Consider the following 20,322-nt stretch of genomic DNA (forward strand, 5'->3'; position numbering starts at 1 on the left):
AAAAAAAAAAAAATAAATAAAAATAACACATAAAAAACATATCAAGATTACTTATAAACACTTATACAAAGCCAAGTTCTTTACAAAAATATAATCAAATAATCTTTCTTTCTCTCTCATCCTCTTCTCTCACACACACACACAAGGGAGGGGGAGACGTTAAAATATACTGATGCCATTAAATGCAAATGTATGATTGTGTTTCCATTAAGGATAACTGTTTCTTCATCACCTCCTTTTCTCCATCTTTCCAGTTCATAAATGTTTTTTTTTTTTTTGGTTTTCAAGAAGGGTTGAGTTCTTCAATATTGTAAATAGTCAGACACATTCTTCAAATACCATTTTATGATTTTGATTGTCCAGGCGGAATTCCCGCTTTATGGCTCAGACTAAATAATCAAGCCACCAATCAAGTTCAGATTGCACTTAAACCATTGTTAAGAGGCAAAGAGTATCACTTATCAGGATTTCACATTAGTTTTAAGTCTGGCACAAAGTCACAAGTAGAGATGGGACGATTCCAATATTTTTCCCAATTCCGATACTATTACTTATTCTGATACTATTATCCATTCTGATTTTTTTATAAATCTCTAAATTTTTCTCCAATTATTGTAAAAACACATGTTAGATGTGCAGATATTTTATCAAGCATAAAAAATACACTTGTAAAGGATGATCTATAGATGTTCATTTTAAACTAATAATAAACTAAAATCTAATTTTTTAAGCATAATAAAATATTTATTATTTTATCATTAATACCAGCAGTGGAAGATTTTGCTTTTAAAATCAAATAAAAAAACAATTAAAAGAATTGTTTTTGGCATCGGAAATTAGGTACAAATTTTTCCGATTCCAATATTGATTTTGATATCCCTAAAAGTTCCGATTTTTTTGATTCCCGATTCCGACTAATTGTCCCAACACTAGTCACAAGTACCAGATACCTGTGAGAATCTATATACTAATAAAGTTATGGTGTTTTTGGTATTTTTTGTATGCAAATAGAAACGTGTGGCTCGTTAACAAAAAAAAAGAGGTAGGTTGCCATAAAGTTTCTGATTCGTGGGATGATCTTGCCGAAATATATTTAACACTGTTTGTAGCATACGGGTGTGCGTGCCGTCTAGCTTTCTTTCCAATCTTTTGGTGAGTATCCAGGTTGTAAACAAGGACAGACTCTATCACTGCTCTGAAGAACTGCTAATTCTGTTTGTCAGTTAACCTTGAAGTCAATACTGACCACAGCTTATTCAATGCAGCCCTGCCATATCTACTACCATCAGAGAATGATGTCTACAATTTGCCGGTCACTGCCAGGAGCAAGCAAGAGCCAGTAAGAAATGTATTGCTGTGGACTCCACGGCACGAGTACACAAGCATAGGACGACCTAAACCCATGTACATCCAGCAAATTGCACATAATGCCAACTGTGATCCTGAAAATCTGAGGCAGCTGATGGAAGACAGGGAAATCTGGAGAGACAGAGACAGAGAGAGTCACATGGGTCTGGGCAAGGAGCTCGATCAGATAGAGATAAACAACAAAAAAGGAATAAGCAGAGTACACTTTCCAAAGGCAGTAGTTTTTATGACGTCAATATCTGAATTCGAAATTAACATGATATCGGAACATAAAAATCATTAAGTAAACATATTTTTGAAATTAAGTGGTTCTTTTTGATAATTCATAAAAACACAGACATAATGAGTATTCGATATTTATATAAAGTGATTTATTTTTACTTAAAAACATCATTTCTAATGTTTTTTGTTGTTTTTGCTAATAAAAATAATATGTAAATACATGAAATTTCACAAATATTTTTGTTTTTTATTGACTATAAAGTGGTAAAAACTAGGTACAGATTGAAATTGACCTATCCAGGTACTGTACTAATACTAGAAGCCTTAGACCGGTTAAGATCAGAAGGAACCCTAGCAACCGTCTTGAGAGTGATGATGACAGGGTCAAGAAAGCGATCAGTTTTCAAAAGTCAGTAAGAACAGGACCAAAATAATCAAGAGAATCGTTAGCAAAAAATAAAAAATAAATAAAAAATAGCTAAGAGATCAGTGTTATTCTTAGAAGATGTTTGATTTAGTTCAGTTTAGTTGTTTTATTTTTTGGCACATCAAACCTTTTCGGAAAATGTTTAATGTTTCAAATTCTTTGCATAATGGCGTTTGGTTTAGTTATTTTGTAAAGAGAATTGTTTTTGTTTTTGACTTTGCAGAACATGATTGAGTTTTGCAAAGGGAAAGGAAATAAAAACAGTAGCATCAATGTTTGGTGCATTTTAGATAAGGAAACCAGTATCTTAGAAGATAAAATAATCTGAAAACCAATAAAATACTCAATTCGATTTACTAGACTAACAAACTATCTTTCAATGCTTAATTTAGGGGTGGTAGTGTAGTATCTATTTTGTTGTCATATCCTACCAGGCATTACCTCTTTCTTTTGGGGTGGGTGGAGTGTAATATATGCATGTTGTGTCCGATGGGATTCTTGCGTTTTGTAAAATAGTTAACAGATACCTAAAACCTAATATAATCATAATATTAACAATCAAAAACTAACATCTATAATATAAATCTCACCTGTCTGTTTAAATGTATGTATGTATGTATGTATGTATGTATGTATGTATGTATGTATCTATGTATGCCTAAAACTTTCGACAGAGGCGATGGATTTTCACAAAATCAGTTTCGTTTGGAAACTTGACCCTTCAGATGACAAATATCGAAAAATTGGCTAACAGCATTAATTCCTTCAACCTCAACTGGGCACTTTTCTACAGGGTAGGGTCGGTTTTTTCGCCAATATTTTCGAAAGTCATCCCCTCTTTTCGATCGTTTAGCCATAATCACATCATTTCCGGTTTGGTGATGGATGCAATAACAAAGACGTCACGTTTTTTTGTTTTTGTTTTTCACGTTCTTTTCCTCCTTTGCAGTACAGGTTCGAGCCTGCCTGCATACTACCACTTTTCTTTTTTTTGCTCAACACACACCTCCAAACACCCGGGCAACGCCAGGCTAGTTGTTAATAAATAAATCTGTTTTTTTTAAGATAGAGAGGAGGCATGTTAAAAAATAAACTTAAGGTAGGTGGGGGAGGTGAATTTGTGTTCCAAGTCCCAACCAAAACTATTTACTCGCTAGATTTTTAAATTAAATTATTTTAAAGTTCTAGGCTACTTTTTTTTCAGAGGATCCTTATCTTTATGATTTTTTTTTTTTTTTTGTTATTTTTTTCTGTGATAATAGTTATGGGGCAGTTGACTTTGGATTTGAAGATGACCAAGTTGTAATCACCAGAAAAGCAATTTTGTGCTCCACCAGTGGATTAGTGGAGGCCCTTGCATAGAATTTCAGTCAATGTAAATTTTTCCAAATGAAAAAGACAAATACTTGCTATGAATGTCTTATAAAAAGGAATTAAAACTTGGAATTTGAAAAGCTTCTGCCAATTAGTATGCTTTCCCCAAGGGACATTTCATAATTGTAGTTATAACAATTAGTCAAAAACGATTTGGATAACAAAAGCGAATAACCCTACGGGAAATGCCTGGGATAATGAATATTGCTTCTGCCTGAACAATACCCTTCATAGTTTTGCTTGCATATGGTGAATTAGAGGTAATGCCCGGGATGATGACAATTGCTTCTGCCTAAACCATATCCTCTTTAGTCTTGTTCCATATGGTGTATTAGAGGTAATGCCTGGAATAATGACAATTGTTTCTTCCTGAACAATACCCTATATAATCTTGTTTTCATATGGTGTATTAGAGGTAATGCCTGGGATAATAACAATTGCTCCTGCCTGAAAAATGCAATATGTAGTCTTGTTTGCATATGGTGCATTAGAGGTAATGCCTGGGATAATGACAATTGTTTCTTCCTGAACAATACCCTATATAATCTTGTTTTCATATGGTGTATTAGATGTAATGCCTGGGTGACAATTGCTTCTCCCTGAAAAATACCCTATATAGTCTTGTTTGCATATGGTGCATTAAAGGTAATGCCCGGGATGATGACAACTGCTTCTGCCTGAACAATACCCTCTATAATCTTGTTTGCATATGATGCATTAGCGGTAATGCCTGGGATGATGACAACTGCTTCTGCCTGAACAATACCTTGTATAATCTTGTTTGCATATAGTGCATTAGAGGTAATGCCTAGGATGATGACAATTGATTCTCTACAATAATATAAAACAAAATCTCTATTTAATTAATTCAAATAAACATATTTCTTGTAAAAAATGAATGTAATAATTTTTTGGAGTGAGATGTTTTGAAATCGTGTCGCATTGTATGGTTTAATCTTGTCCTAAAGTTAATATTTAAGTTATTCTAAAATACAAAATTCATTGAACAAATTCTGAAAATTCAATTAAAATTGGATAATTCTCTTGATTTTTTAATACTTTTTTTTAGCTAGGACACCGTGTAGTATCTGTTTTAATTCACCCTTTTACTATTCTCGGTTAGAGAAGAAGTCCATCTAGATTGAGGTAACTTTTACTTTTGTTTCAATCTAGACAGTTAAACTTTTGATAACCCGATTTTCCCCTACAATAAAAACCGATCTGGTGTCAAACTGCCCTCGTGGAAAGCATAGGAAGAGAATCAACACGTTGGCTCGTTTGTAAATAGTAAGTTTCCCAGGGGTAGGGGTGAGGCTGAGAGTTAGGATCATGGGTACTTATAGCGTCACTACTGGCACCGTGGCCCAAAACTTTTGATATTTTTATGCCAGACATAGATAGGAGGGGGTGATAGAAAACCAGCTGCAGTGCACTGAAGCACATGAGCAGTTCAACCTTCATCCCATCTCCTCCTCTCTCTCATTCTGCCAGGATTTTATTTGACACCATGCAGACGAACATTTTCCCACAATTCAAACACATTAAAACGTCTGTACAAAAAAAAAAAAAAAAGAAAAGATTTTTTAAATGCATTTTCCAACCCGTTTTTTGTTGTTTTTTGTTTGATTTTTTTTAATTCGTCAGAGATGAAAAATGTGTACCAAAAAATATTGAAAACTTATTTTAAGTTTAATAGAAAATATATTAGTTGAAAGGGAAGATAAAAAAGATATTTCATTCCATTTTTATTTAAATAAAGTATATCTTTATACTAAGGAATCACCACTTTATCAAGATCAAAAAGCCACTCCTGGATAAGGGTTAATGAGATTATGAATTGGACACATTCTGTTTATGATCCAATTTCCGGTAACTTCGTTTCGGCATCTGGTGACAAGTTACCTTAAGCCGCCGCTAAAGACAAGACTGCCAAATGATTAATTTGAAAACGCTCCCCTATTTAGAAAATCATTCGTAACGTAGGGAGAGGAGGGAATTTCATGTTGACATAGCATGTTGAAAATCATTCTCAGTTTTAATTTTTTCTAGATTTAATGGATTTTACACTTTCGGCTTTTGACAGCTGATTGGATAATTGCTACTGTATCTTCTGCTGCTTACGTAACATGTCGACATGAAGTTGCCAGAGATTGGAAAATGTCGTCAATCAGAGTGATGAACAATACGATGAGAGGGTTGCAAACAATGGATGAAAACGCCATGGTTTGGTTATTTAAGATGGCTCAACACATATTCGTTGAAATTGAACTTGAACATGACTGTTGTAATCAACAGATAAGCATTCCTGTGGCAATGTATTCTACAGATGAGGAGTTCTTGGAAAGAAGCCATGTTTATGGAAGTTTCGTTTGTATTGAGATACACAGAGAAAAAAATGGAAAGCTCTTAACAGTGGCTGTAGCTAGACAAGCTTTTCTGTTATGTTCTGCAGATGAGAGCTGAACCAGAAATTGTAGTTTCGTTGAACATCTAGCATGAAGAAAACGATTGAGAAGAGAAAGACTAGTAACGTCTCTTCCGTGAGAAAGATAGCATAAGGAAAAGAAAAGATCATCCCACTAGATTGTGAAGTGGATTTTATAATCTGTTAGTGTAAGAAAGAGTGTTTCAATTGGTACCTTCCCAGATGTGGTAACAGTATTCAATCTTTGGACGCATCTGGCTTCTAGATAGAAGATTGCATCTTGATTCAAGTACATTCTGGAGCAGTAGAATGATCCAATCATCGTAATGTGTTCCACAGATGTGAAGTTCTTGGGAAGAAACTATTCATGAAAATTCCGTTTGGTGTAAAGAGTACGAAAGAAAAAGAAAGAAAGTTTTTTTTTACTTGTCGTAGAAAGACGAGTTATTGCTGTAAATATTTTACAAGGAAGAACCAGAGATTGAAGCTTAGTCGACACTAAAAAAAGGCTTTGACTGGTATGAAGACCAGAATAGTTAATATTCGATAACTTGTACCTCTCCAAAACAAATCACACATAATTTATATCAAACGTATTACAATGAAATTCTCTATCTAATTAATCAAGTTTTAACGATGATATAAAAATTTGTTTTATCTCCAGTCGACATTTAATGGAGACCATAATATGTTATTTACCTCTTTTCCAGGAGGTTATGTACAAAGTCAGATATGGTTTTCAGAACCAGCGCACTAACATAAATGCATTTTGGCCTACAAAAATGCCTAAGCTGTCTCGTTTGCATTTCTCAGTAACAAAGCCACATGTGCTTAATAATAAACTAAGCCTTTTTAATAGACAAGGTAAAGCCTGAGAGTCTAATTCTTCTATGCCGGAACGGAACCGTAATTGACATGCCTGCAATTCTTGGCCGAGTGTCGAGAAGAGATTTTATAGACGAAAAACTGCGACAATGTATGAAGTAAAACGCATTTCTTATAAACGTTAAAACTTGGCTAGTAAGGTAGAAAATTTTATTCTCATGCGTTTGGTATAAATTATTTGCTGTTTAGATTTGGTTTACGAGTCATGAAGTGATAAATCTACTGCATTTTTATCGTTTGGCTTTTCAAGTTCCCACAGGGTGTAGATCTCCGCCGCGGCGCCGCCCCTTCTTTTTGCCGTTCTATCTATCTATCTATCTATCTATCTATCTATCTATCTATAGATACAATTACAAACATTCGCATATTTACGTAGTGAAAGATGACGTAGATTTATTTGGAAGCCACTCAAAAAAAGAAAAAATGTCCATCAAATGACACGTCTCTCTTGTTTGCATGACGTCATTTATTTTTTATGTAACGTATTTTTATTTATTTATTTATTTATTTAAAAAAAACATTTTTAAGTGGCGAATTTTCCCAATGACGGAAATGAATTTCCTAAAATGAATAAAGTGCGTGTGGCTACAATACCACCCGGAAGGGGGAATGGTTCTCGAATCTATAGTGAGCCGTTTAGACATACTGGTATAATGGTTTTCTTTATTGCTAAGTCGTGAACATGTTTTATATAACCTCGCAACAAATCTCTTTCGGTAAAAATAGACACACCTACACACAAAGAACTGTTGCAAATATACGCTGTATTAACTATGACTTAGCAATCCCTACAGATACGCACCTAGAAAACGTTAAACCTGAAATAGTTATATGGAACAAGGAGAAAGTAGCAACCTTAGTTGAAGTCAGTGTCCCTTATGATGCTGACCTAAACAGAAATGAGAGGGAGAAGAAAACGAAATACCAAAATGAAACGAAACTGGAATCTTAGGAAGATCTTAATTATTCCAACAATCATAAAAAAAGAATTTCAATCTAGCGAATATACACGGTGAAACAAGTGCAAGAGAGACCCAAACAACGGAACAGTCACAATTCTAAAAAGATCTCTCTAAAATAGTGGGTGAATGTCTAGCATATTGTAGGATGCCCCATCCCCGGCAAAATAAAAAGATAAGATTGAAAAAAAAATAGATAAAACATAAAACAGGTAGATGTGAACAAACATCTTGCTGCTCAACTCCCCACTCAGGTTGTCTCTCTATAAAACTGGCCCCGATCACAGTAACCCTTAAGATCCAGTACCATATATGCCTTGTTTGAAGTGACCAAAAGTAAAAATAAAACCACACACACGCACACACACACACACACACACACGGTGTGGGTGTGCACTCAAAGAGAAGAGAGGGTTAAGACAAAAATTTCTAATAGTCGCAATAAGCCGAGCGGAGAGCAGAGGGAAATTTTGACCCGACATCATATAAAGATGCAAACCCTTAACTTTTAAGCTTCGACTTTTCATTTTCGTTGTTCTCAATAACAAACAGATGCTTACCATGTTTAACTACTACATATCTAATTGGTCCCAATTTTTTATTCATACTTTTCGACCCCATTGCATTTCTATTATGTATGGTCGTCATGTTTATATTTATTGGCTACCACTGAAAGTCGACGTGATGTTGCTTTTCTCAGTCTTTTCTATAAATATTATCATGGCATGTGTTCTTTAGAATTGACTGATCTGTTCCTCGCTTCCTTTGTTCCAGCTCGTTTGACTTGTTGGTCTAGTGGTCTTCATCAATTCATTGTTTTGATATCTCATTGTAATAAAACTTCCTATTCCAGCAGCTTTTTCCTATAACGACAGGATTGTGGAACTCTCTTCCTGCTGACTGTTTTCCTCCTACCTATAGCCTTAGTCTATTAAAGACTAAGGCCAATAAGCATCTCATGTCTTTGCGATAATCAGCTTTCGTTCTTGTTATCCCCTTACATCAAATGGTTTCATACCTTGCCTGAAACGATTTCCATGAAAAAAAAAATAATAATAACTGTGAAATGTTATAAAGTGTTAAAAACGTTAAAATTTGGCTGATTGACTTTCATTCTTTGATATAAATTATGCGTTTACATTTTTTTCTATTCTGTACTTTTTATGCAAAATTCCTATTGTGGATTTGTAATTAAATATTAATAGGAATTGCACAGAACTTGTTAAAATAATTTCTGCGTTGTTAGATTACATACACAACTAAGTCATGACGAAAAGGAATGTCTACTAGTAAAAATTAGACAAAAAAAAAAAAAAAAAAAAAAAAAACAGATAGTGACCCGGCCCGGTTCGCTTATGGTCCGGAAGACCAGAGTTCAATCCTCACTAGATTCATACCAAAGACTCCAAAATTATACGGGTTTGTATTACGCAGACCGTACGAAAAAGTGGCCAAAATAAGGCGAGATAAGTTACTCTTCTACCTATCTGTAAATTTTTCTAGTGGTTTGTACTCACTTTAAAACGTTTAATCGGTTCGAAAATCATACAGTGTTCAAAAAAGACAAACGGCGGCGAGTTCTCTGTTAAATACGTTAAGTTTGGTAAAATGAGTTAAAGCTAAAAAAATATACACACCGATTTAAGTCCTGCGGATGATGACATTTGGCTAAGATCAAATTTTCAATACATTTGGGTATATTTTAAGTAGCATAGCCTTAACGAAAGCAATGATTTTCTAGCTAAGAGTAGAACCAACGATGCTCATTTTCTTCTCACATTTAATGACCCTGTGCCTAATTTGTAACATTGTATTTTTATACCTTAAGAAATAAATAATCCAAAAATGTTTTGATACTACCTTTCTGTCTTCGGTCAGTGCAGAAGACAAAGGCATTTAAAAAAATACTCTTGTCCTAATTCAGAGTTACCCTTTTGGGGGAGCTGAATTTTCGCCATATTAAAAACCGACTTTGTGCCTGACTCGTGCGGAAGTAAATAGAGACTATAGAGCAAAGAAGCGATTCCTTTTTTTTTCTTTCCTTCGACATTGTAATATTGATTCACAAAATCAATGTCGCCTCGCGTGATCATTTTTAATGGATTCCTTCTCCCCCGCCTTCTTATCTCAGTGGTTCATTGATAAAAATACGAGCTTTAGAAAGGTGGTTTTCCTTATAAACTAAAACCACAAATTAACTACAATACTCATTTGAAGTCAGAAATTAAATTCTTCCAGGCCATTTAAAAGCTTCAAAATCATTTTTCAAATGTCCAAATTTTACGATGTACAAGCGTGTCTAGCGGACAACCATTTTTTCCCCTACATTATATTTTTAAAAAAATATGGCCGCCAATCGTGATTTTTAGTGATTTTGGAAAATTCGGAAAAATTAGAAACTCATGTCGCACTAGATTAAAGGGTATTTTTTTACATTATGTTCACCTCCACATTTTTCTTTAAATGGTGACTTTTGAAGGTTTTCGACTATGCTGAATAAGAAAACCTCATTTAAATTTTGCAGTGACAAGTAGTTTTCGAGATATAAAGACCTGTATTATGCACAGAAATTCACTGGCCTCCATGTTTGTATGCGCACTATAAACAAACAGGGGTATATTTTTATGGCCTGCCCCAGCGTAAAATGAACACAATTTAAGTTTTTTAATGTGGGGAAAACCAAGCTTCCCATAAGGATGAACTCTTGATTGGAGCAAAAATTGGTACTTGTACAGTTTGATCAAGACATTCAAAAATGAAAATGGCGAAAAAAAGGTTAGGTACTTGGTCGCGGTAAGAGTTCCCTGCTGAACACCCTCCAAAAACAATGATGTCTCCCGTTTCTCGCGCAGCCGCAAAGGACATGTTTTAGTTGCCATAGTAACAACACTTTTTATCGACATTGTTTTACTGTTTAAAGACATTACTACACATTTATTAATAATATCTCACTTTTAATCACTTTTATCGACTTTTTAAAACTTTTTTTTTTACTCTTTTTAAATGACAACGTTAATGTTTATGAATATTGAAATAAAACATTACTACACAATATCTTTTTTTTCTTTACTGTTTATGTGTCAATTTTATCGACTTTTTTTTTTTACTGTTTATGTGTCAATTTTATTGACTTTTTCTTTTCTTATATTGAATATTGAAATAGAAGACATTACTACACATTTATTAATAATAGCTTTTTTTTTTTTTTTTTTTACTGTTTTACTGTTTGTGTCACTTTTATCGACTTTTTCTTTTATGAAACTTATCGGCGGTTCTTGAAATTTACTTACCACAAAACTTGTCGGCGGTTCTTGAAATTTACTTACCACAAAATGATGATAGAATAATAAATTTACTTACGTTTAATCAATGTTATTTTCTTTTTTAAATAGCATTTTCTTTTTAAATGACGACGTTTTTACTGTTTATGAATATTAAAAGAAAAATAATTACTAAACATTTATTAATAAGAAAATGGGTGCTAGTGCACTTATGATCCGCGCTATATTTTAAATCGTATTTCTAAGCTTAAAGTTTAATGTTCATAAACAATAAAAACGTCATTTAAAAAGAAAATGCTATTTAAAAAAGAAAATAACATTGATTAAACGTAAGTAAATTTATTATTCTATCATCATTTTGTTCTATCATCATTTATTATTCTATCATCATTTTGTGGTAAGTAAATTTCAAGATAAGTTTCATAAAAGAAAAAGTCGATAAAAGTGACACAAACAGTAAAACAGTAAAAAAAAAAAAAAGATATTAATAAATGTGTAGTAATGTCTTCTATTTCAATATTCAATATAAGAAAAGAAAAAGTCGATAAAATTGACACATAAACAGTAAAGAAAAAAAAAGATATTAATAAATGTGTAGTAATGTTTTATTTCAATATTCATAAACATTAACGTTGTCATTTAAAAAGAGTAAAAAAAAAAGTTTTAAAAAGTCGATAAAAGTGATTAAAAGTGAGATATTATTAATAAATGTGTAGTAATGTCTTTAAACAGTAAAACAATGTCGATAAAAAGTGTTGTTACTATGGCAACTAAAACATGTCCTTTGCGGCTGCGCGAGAAACGGGAGACATCATTGTTTTTGGAGGGTGTTCAGCAGGGAACTCTTACCGCGACCAGTACCAAAGGTTATATTGTACGTATCCGTTTTGGACTGAAGATCTCCGAAAAAAAAGTTCATTAATTTGATTTTTTTTTTTTTTTACAGCGAAAAAACACGTTTTTATGAGAGCGCAATGAAGGGTAGATATTTTTGAATTTTTTGAACACGCCACATGGAGATAACTCAGTTTAAAGCGCCGACACAGTTTAAATCGAAACATGACTACCTTTTGCTCGATATCATAACAAATTGTGTTTTCGCCGTAAAAAAAAAAATTACTTAATCAAATCAAGTGAATTCTTTTTTTTTTTTTTTTCGGATACGTACACTATAACATTTTTTCTCGCTATTTTCACTTTTTTAATGTCTTGATTAAACTGTACCTAAAAATTAAACTTCCCTCAGTCTAGAAAGATTCATCTTTCAATGAACGAGGATAGAAAAATATGCAAGTAATGTAGTATCTGTTCTGATACTACACTTTGCTCCTTGCGAAAAGGTCAACAAAACGCCTGAGGACACATTACAAGAGGTCATGTCAGGTTGTCCATCCCTAGTTGTCTCCTCTCCTCACGAGGGCAATGTTATATGCAATGACGGCTTTTAAATCTAGAGAAAATCCAGCTCCCCATATTTCCGAATGGACACTTTGAATAGGAGGAAAAATATCTGCTCCTTCGGCGCTCCCTTATGGACTAGGGTACGTCAAGCGACAAGGCAAAAAACGGAATTTTCGGCACTTTTCCAGTTAACGTACATTCATAAGCAACTTTAGAAAGCAATTCTTAACAGGAGGGAAGTTTTGTTAACTTTTACATTGTACGGATGTTAAACTGCACTAGTGCAGAATGAGATAATGCCCGCGGAACTCTGTTCCGTCTGCTTGCTTCCCTCCTGACTACAATTTGGATATCTTCAAGTCCAACGTAAACAAATTCCTGACGAACCGCCCCCATAAGTAGACACTCTAAATATCCACACTAACGTACTATACTTACAATAACCCTTACCCCGAGTGGCTTCCGGGCCTTCATAAATGGTGACCACCTTGTTAAAAAAAAAAAAAAGTACATACAAATAAAAGTGCTATATTTTCCTTAACTTTCCCATTCAAGAGAACAGAATGTCGATTTTTAAATCCAGCTCTTCCAAAACTTCAAAAAGGGTCCCTCTGGAATGAGACAAAAATTCTCATTTATTGACCGAGGACAGAAAAAATTAAGTGTACTGTCAGAACAGATACTGCACTTTAACCAAAACACCAAACAAAAATACGGCATATATTTTTTTATGTATGCATTTTTAATGAATTAATGTGAAAAAAAAAAAAACACGTGTGAATTCAATTCCTCCAATACATAATGAAGAAAATGAGTTGTAATAATGTGGAGAATTTAGTCCCCCCCCCCCCCTCCATCCTCGGGTAACACTAAATGGTTTCAAGAGTTTCCGGGATTATTACCTAGTAAGGGCGCCTAATATAACGGGCAATACACCTACCCTTCCCCAAATAGGCATAACCTCCTAGGACCGAACAGAACCGTACCCTAGTAATCGAACGAAGGCCTACAAGTCATTGGCATTCCCCAGTAATGGCGCGTAAGGTAACCGGCAATAAACCAATCCTACTCTTGAAGAAGGAAGTAATGCTTGAAAGCTCAACCTCCTGGGATCGAACAGAAAGCATACCCCTCCCTAGTATTCGGTTGAAGGAGGCCTACAAGTCAGGCAAACCGCCGGCCTGGGCTATTCTTATCTAATAATAAATTATGGCCTGATCACCCCACTTTCGACTGTGTAGGAGTAAACAATTCATGGCTTTTTTTTTTTTTCTCACATTGTTGACACGCCTTAAAAGCATTTGACAAAATTAAATAAACAAATTAATAATTTGGTATTTTTTACAACCTGTCGTACTATCAACACCCCCCAACCACCCCATGTTAAGAACGGCTTTTGGAATTACTCCCCTCAACTCTCCATGTTAAGAACGGCTTTCGAGGTTGGAGGGGGGAGGGGGTTACTCCGAAAGCCGTTCTTAACTTGGGGAGGTAGGGGTGTTTATAATACGCTGGGGCACGTCGTAAAAGGTTACCAATCATTTTATTTATTTAAAATCTACAAAAAACACATTTTATTTTGATTTACATTTTTATTTAAGAAATAACTTATTTAATATTTTAATTTTATTTTTATTCTTGCCTTTTAAAAAAATATGGTACTTGTTTCAAGAGAGGCGACAAATGGATTTTTAAATATGCCCTTTTAAGCAAAATCAATATTACTTGTCCTGTCGAAAATCCAAAAATTACAAAAATTCATCGAGTAGAAAGTTATTTATATTGAAAAGTAATTTTAACCGAAAATTGGGGAAATTACATTTTTTGTAGTTGTTTTTACAGTAGACTGAAGACTGCCGGTACAGGGTACATAACTCAGAAAGCATATTTTACATTACATCGTAATGGCGTCTAACATGTTTAGTCGACAGCGAAAGGTTAGAGTTAGGGTTAGGGTTTTGGTACTTGTAGTTTAATGTAGACATTCAAAAATGAAAATATCGAAAAAAAGGTTATATTGTACATATCCGTTTTGGACTGAAGATCCCCGAAAAAAATGTTCATTTAATCGAGTATTTTTTTTTTTTTTTTTTTTTTTTACAGCGGAAAAACACGTTCTTATGAGAGCGCCTTGAAGTCAACCATTATGGAGTTTGTTAAACATGCCACGGGGAGATAACTCCAAAGCGCCGACACTCCCTCCCCATCTTTGATACTAGCTTTTCTTCCTAAAAATCGAACCTTTTGCTCGGTATCATAAATTGTTTTTTCGCTGTAAATAAAAAAGAAATTACTTGATGGAATTAAAGTGAAAATTTTTTTTCGTTCCATAACAAATACGTACAATTTTTCGATGTTTTGATTTTTTAATGTCTTGATTACAAGTACCTTTGTTTTGTTTTTTTACTAAACGCACAAGCACAATATCAGTTGTTCTACTCGTTGAATTTTCGTAATGTTTCGATATGTGACAATCCAGAAAATAAAAACAAATATTTGAGGTATTTTTGCATCAGTATCATATTTTGACGAGCTTCGGAATAGAGGCCGCATCGTTTTCTGTTAGTTTTTGTTTGTTTATTTGTTTCTTTTTTTGCGTATTGATGATTTTCTTTTTCTTAAAAAAATATATTGTTAATTTTCACGTTAAGCGAGAAAAAGGAAACTCAAAAATATTTATTTCCTAGTTTAGCTACGTTCATCGTTATAACCGGTGTGGTGTACTCTCCCTTCAAAAGTAGAACGTTTAAATTAAGGGTTTGGGTTAAACCGGCTATACGAGTCATTATCCGTTTAAAAATTAAGATAATTTAACAAAATGAAAATGAATAATTAAAACAGTTTCTGTTCATAATCATTTTCTAAACATTTTTATCAACGATTGATGATCTATATTTTTTCTTTATTTAAACATTTATTTCTACATTAAAAAAATATTTAAATGAGGCTGCCTTTTTTAAGCTCCGCCTACATTTTTTTTATTAAATTAAAATGGAAATAGAAACCATTTTTAATTAACAACCAATCCGCAAACTTAAAATTAAAAATATTATCCCTTTTTATATTATTGTAGTTTAAGATTCTTCGCCTAAAAAAAATTGAATCTTATTTTTTATTTTATTTTAATAAAATAAAAAATAAGATTCAACTGTTTTTAGGCGAAGTCAAGTTGCACTAAAAAGTTATAATGGTCGGCAAATAAAGGATCATTTTCCGGTATATTTATATACAAAACTGATTCGCCACTCAAAATTCTAAATTATCATTTTGTTGTTTTCTTCTTTCCGACAAGTTTTTCAGGATGTTCACACGTAATCGCCTAAAAAAACTGGAGAATCTAATTTTTCTATTTTTGTGGTGGTGGGAGGGGGTAATTCAACTGAGAGTAATGATCACCAAATCCACCATGCATTTAAAAATTTAATCATTATATGTTTTATTTTTTTATTACCGTTTTATCTGTTTGGTTACATATGTTTCGGATGTTGGACCGTGTTTACGATCTAACAGCCTCGTCAGACCTTACAGAAATGGTTGTAACCAAACAGATAAAACGGTAATAAAAAAAATAAATAATAAAAAAATAAAACACATATTTGCTCTGCAATAGTATTGAGCACTCAGGTTTTTACTAATTACCAGTTTTACCATATATATACACACACACACACACACACACATATATATATATATATATATATATATATATATATATATATATATATATATATATAAACACACACATACAGACACACACACTGGCAGGATTACACGATATTGTCATGGTTGGAAGAACATCGAATGCGTCAGTGAATACAGAGAATGACTAACGTGTCTATTTGCGATTACCACTTAAAAAATTATCGAGTAGTTCTTTATCATTTTAAGGGGCGTGTGACCCCTTTTGCTAAAAAATAAATAAAACATGACATTAAAATTTGTTTTTTTATCTAAAAAAAAATCTAGGTTTCAAATTTCATTTCAAAAACTTGTCCAACGTTTTCATATCTCGTGTATTAAAATCACCAGCAACACGCATGTGGCATCATTTCGCTTTTTAAGATCGAGGAAAAGGGTTTTTATTTTTGTATTGTTTTTTTTTTTTTTTTTTTTTTTTTTCATTATTGGTGGTCCGATGGCGAACACAAAAGAAGGGAGGGGGCATCCAGTTTTTTCTTGGTTCATAAAAGGGTCGAAAAAAAAAGGGGAAGAAACAAATATGTTCGTTCAGACCCCCCCCCCCCATCATTTTCTATCTAACGTCTGGTTAGTAGTACGATATAACAACGAAATAATATCAATTTTTAATAAGAATTTTGTGAAAATATTGACGGAATTGAGGGGTCGGTTTTTTTATTAATTGAACAAACTTACAGTTACTAAGAATATCACGCATCTATAAAAAGGTAAACCTTTTCCTTTTATCAAGAAGACCGGATGAGACACGAGGTCGTTTAACACGTCCTCCCTCTCTTTTAAGATGGTTGCAAAATGTACTCAACATTAATTCCCCGGTGGGGAGGGGAATAATGCCTGGGAAAATGCCTCCCTGGGGGAAATCAAGCAGAAAACATAGACAATTCTGGTATAAAATACATAATTTGATCGAAATCTTTCAAATTCATGTCACTTAAAAAACAAAAAGATATTCCACAACTAAATATCCGAAATTTCTCCAATCTGCCCCAACGAAGGCAAAATCAAACACAAGATCGGTTTTGAATGTGGGGAAAATTCCAGTTACCCTAAAATGTGACAACCTAGACGATGGATTATGACAACCCAGACTGACAAATAAATTAGTTCATTTAACTTTGACCCTTTTATTAGTGCTCCCTACAATATTAACCTTATGCCATACTAAGGTAAAATCAGTTAATTTATTAGCGTGTATGGATTGAGTTCTCTTAGTGGATTGGAGAGCACATATTTTTGGCCTTGTGCCATACTATAAGATAAGAGCAATGGATTTTTGCCTAATAAAAGGGAGATGTAATCCTATTAATCCATTGGGATTAATTGCTCAATAGTCACCGTTACCTTCCTTATGAAAACAACCCTTTAATGTGAGCTTGTGCCGAACTAGTGAAGAAACCCTTAATAGAGTTGTAGCATGGATGTGGTACATAAATGAAATAATACATACATATGGAAACTTAAAATTCAACCGTTAATTATATATATATATATATATATATATATATATATATATATATATATATATATATGTGTGTGTGTATATATATATATATATATAATACGCATACATAAATGTGAAGAACGTCACATACTACACAAAAAGCGTGATAGCGTTTGCATTTTACATAAAAAGCGCACATTTTACACACAAAAAAACACACATTATACAATTACGCACATTACATAAAAAGCACCACTCAATAGTAAATCAAATTATACATACATTTTATACGCAACAAATGTGTTTTGAAACAATTTTAACAAAACTGTTCATAGTTTAATTATTGAATTCCAATTTATTATCTAGTTTCACTATCACAGACAGCACTTATATATATATATATATATATATATATATATATATATATATATATATATATATATATATACATACATACATACACACATATGGAGGGTCGACTGTTTCTTCATCACAGCAGGCTATTGATACAATATTGGGGAACATTATATGATTAAAAAATCATGCAAAAATATTTCAAAGACAAAATTAAATTTTAATAGATTAATGATAGATAATGAAACTGCAATCGGCTGTTAATGATAAATATTTATAACTGAGGAAGAAAGGTTTGTTAAGTTGAGGTTTAGTTTTTAATTGTTAATTTCAATAGATTTTTTAAAAGGAATACAAGGTTTTAATGCTTTAAATAAATGAATGAAATGATTTTTTTTTCATGAATAAAAGATTGTTTTTATAATTAGTATAAAATAAAACAAATTACAGATGAAATAAAAAAGATGTAAATTTACTTATAATTGAAAATGACATTTAAAAGACAATTTTTATTTTAAGAATCGAAATTCTGAAATTTTATTTTTGTTTTATTTTTATAAGTTTTAGTTATATACAAAAATTTAAATAAGATTTCAGAAATTTCGAATTCAAATTCTAAAATATAAAATAAAATAAAAAACATAAAATACGATTGTATTGAATTAAAACAAATAAAAAAAATATTTTTTAAATTTTAAACCAATAAAATGTTAACATTTAAAAAAAAATTATTATTACATGAAAAATAAAACAATCTAAGTCAATAAAATGAAATAACATGGCAATAAAATTTCAATGAAATTATTTCATATATGTGTGTGTGTGTGTGTGTGTGTGTGTGTGTGTGTGTGTGTGTGTGTGTGTGTGTGTATACATGAACAAAACAAGTATAGAGAAATTCGTCTGGTTTACTGCCATATGTACAGTTTCATATTACACAAAGCTCTACTCATGAATTGAGAACCGTTAAAGTAAATACTGAAACAAAAAATGAATATCTAATACAAATATCGCATACATGTGTATACGTATTAATACATTTTTACATATTAATAGGTATACACACATACATATATACTATGAAATGGATATGTACTTATATATATATATATATATATTATATATACATATTCATACTATATTATATATATATACATATGTATGTATGTATGTATGTATGTATGTATGTATGTATGTATGAAATGAAAAAATGGTCTGACTTACCTGCTTTTACAAGAGTGTGGCAGCAGTTAAACAACACAAATGTAAGTAATAATTTCCAACAAGTCATGATTGCTTCTTTTTTTTTAAAGCTGGGATCAAACTGAGATGGTTTTTTTTTCTGTCAACTAAAAAAGGGTTATATGCACCCAATTTAATTTGGATGGGGTCTTAAAACCCCAGAAACCTCCTTTTTAATTTTTTTTTTTTTTTTACTTTATTATTATTATTTTTTTTTTTCCTTAGATGGGAGCACAACACATAATATCAATAAATTAAATAAAAAAGCATAAATATATCTACTTTTTTTTTCTTTTTTTTTTTTTTAGAAGTAGTCAATGATGACTACAGTATCGTTTTGGGGAGATTCATGTGTGTGCTTGTATGTGTGTACGCGAGTGGGTTGTATATGTATATATTTATGTGTATGTGTATGTGTGTGTGTGCGTTTATGTGAGTGTGATGTCGATCATTCACGTGTGATAAATCCGCCTTTTTCTATCCTCGGTAAATGAAAAATGATGCAGATATTTGGCTCGTGTGGTTCGTGTAAAATCATAAAAATCAAGGAAGGACTTTCCCCCTTTTTTTTTCACAAAAAAATGTGTTTTTTTAACTTAAAAACTGAAATGTACAAGTTAACGTCCTAATATCTGATGATTTTTTTTATATAGAATCATAAATATATATATTAGTATATTCCTTGTTTTATGGCAGATGGATACTTATTTCGCTGTTTTTCGCTTCTTTTTATTTCGGTGTCTTTAACCGGTGACACGGAGAAGCCGAAAAAAGCGCAATCTGCCGCAAAACAGAATTCCTGAAAGAACTAAATGCTCTCTAATTAACAGCAGCAGCGATTGAGTAGCAGTAGTAGTAGTAGTAGTAGTAGTAAGAATAAGAGTTATCACCAGATGAGTAGCTATAGTAGTTGTAATAATAGTAGTAGTTGAGTGGGAAGAGTGATACTAGCAGTAATAGTCGTAGAGGTATTAAAGAAAAGAGTACCGGTGATGATACAACTATTTAATATAGTATAAGTAGTAATTTACGGTAGTCGTAGTATTTTTTGTAGTTCGTGTACGTTAATCTCTCTCGTCGACTCTTCGGCTTCATGTATGCCAACTCGTTTCAAATATTTAAGCAGAAGTAAAAATCTTCTCTCTTTTATATTATTCATTATCATCTAAAAAAATTTGTTTATTTATCATTTGTTATTTGGTCACATGACTTTGTTATTTATAATTATCAAGAGAAAATAATAC

At 32.4% G+C, this 20,322-nt stretch overlaps 1 protein-coding gene across 4 annotated transcripts in view; it reads right to left on the reverse strand.

The window, feature by feature from the left end:
* LOC145259067 (low-density lipoprotein receptor-related protein 8-like) overlaps window positions 1-19,888 on the reverse strand; it is a 116,332-nt gene extending 96,444 nt beyond the window's left edge. For 3 of the 4 annotated variants that reach the window (XM_080116696.1, XM_080116694.1, XM_080116693.1), the window contains exon 1: window positions 19,061-19,275. In XM_080116696.1, the coding sequence (XP_079972822.1) occupies window positions 19,061-19,127 (67 nt within the window). In that variant the 5' untranslated portion in view covers window positions 19,128-19,275. Of the gene's footprint in view, window positions 1-19,060 lie in introns of all 4 variants that reach the window. The other variant, XM_080116695.1, reaches the window with a different exon arrangement.
* Window positions 19,889-20,322: the final 434 nt, after the last annotated feature.

This window comes from Euprymna scolopes, chromosome 34 (assembly GCF_053919585.1).
Source record: "Euprymna scolopes isolate OS-2025 chromosome 34, ASM5391958v1, whole genome shotgun sequence".
Classification (NCBI taxonomy): domain Eukaryota; kingdom Metazoa; phylum Mollusca; class Cephalopoda; order Sepiida; family Sepiolidae; genus Euprymna; species Euprymna scolopes.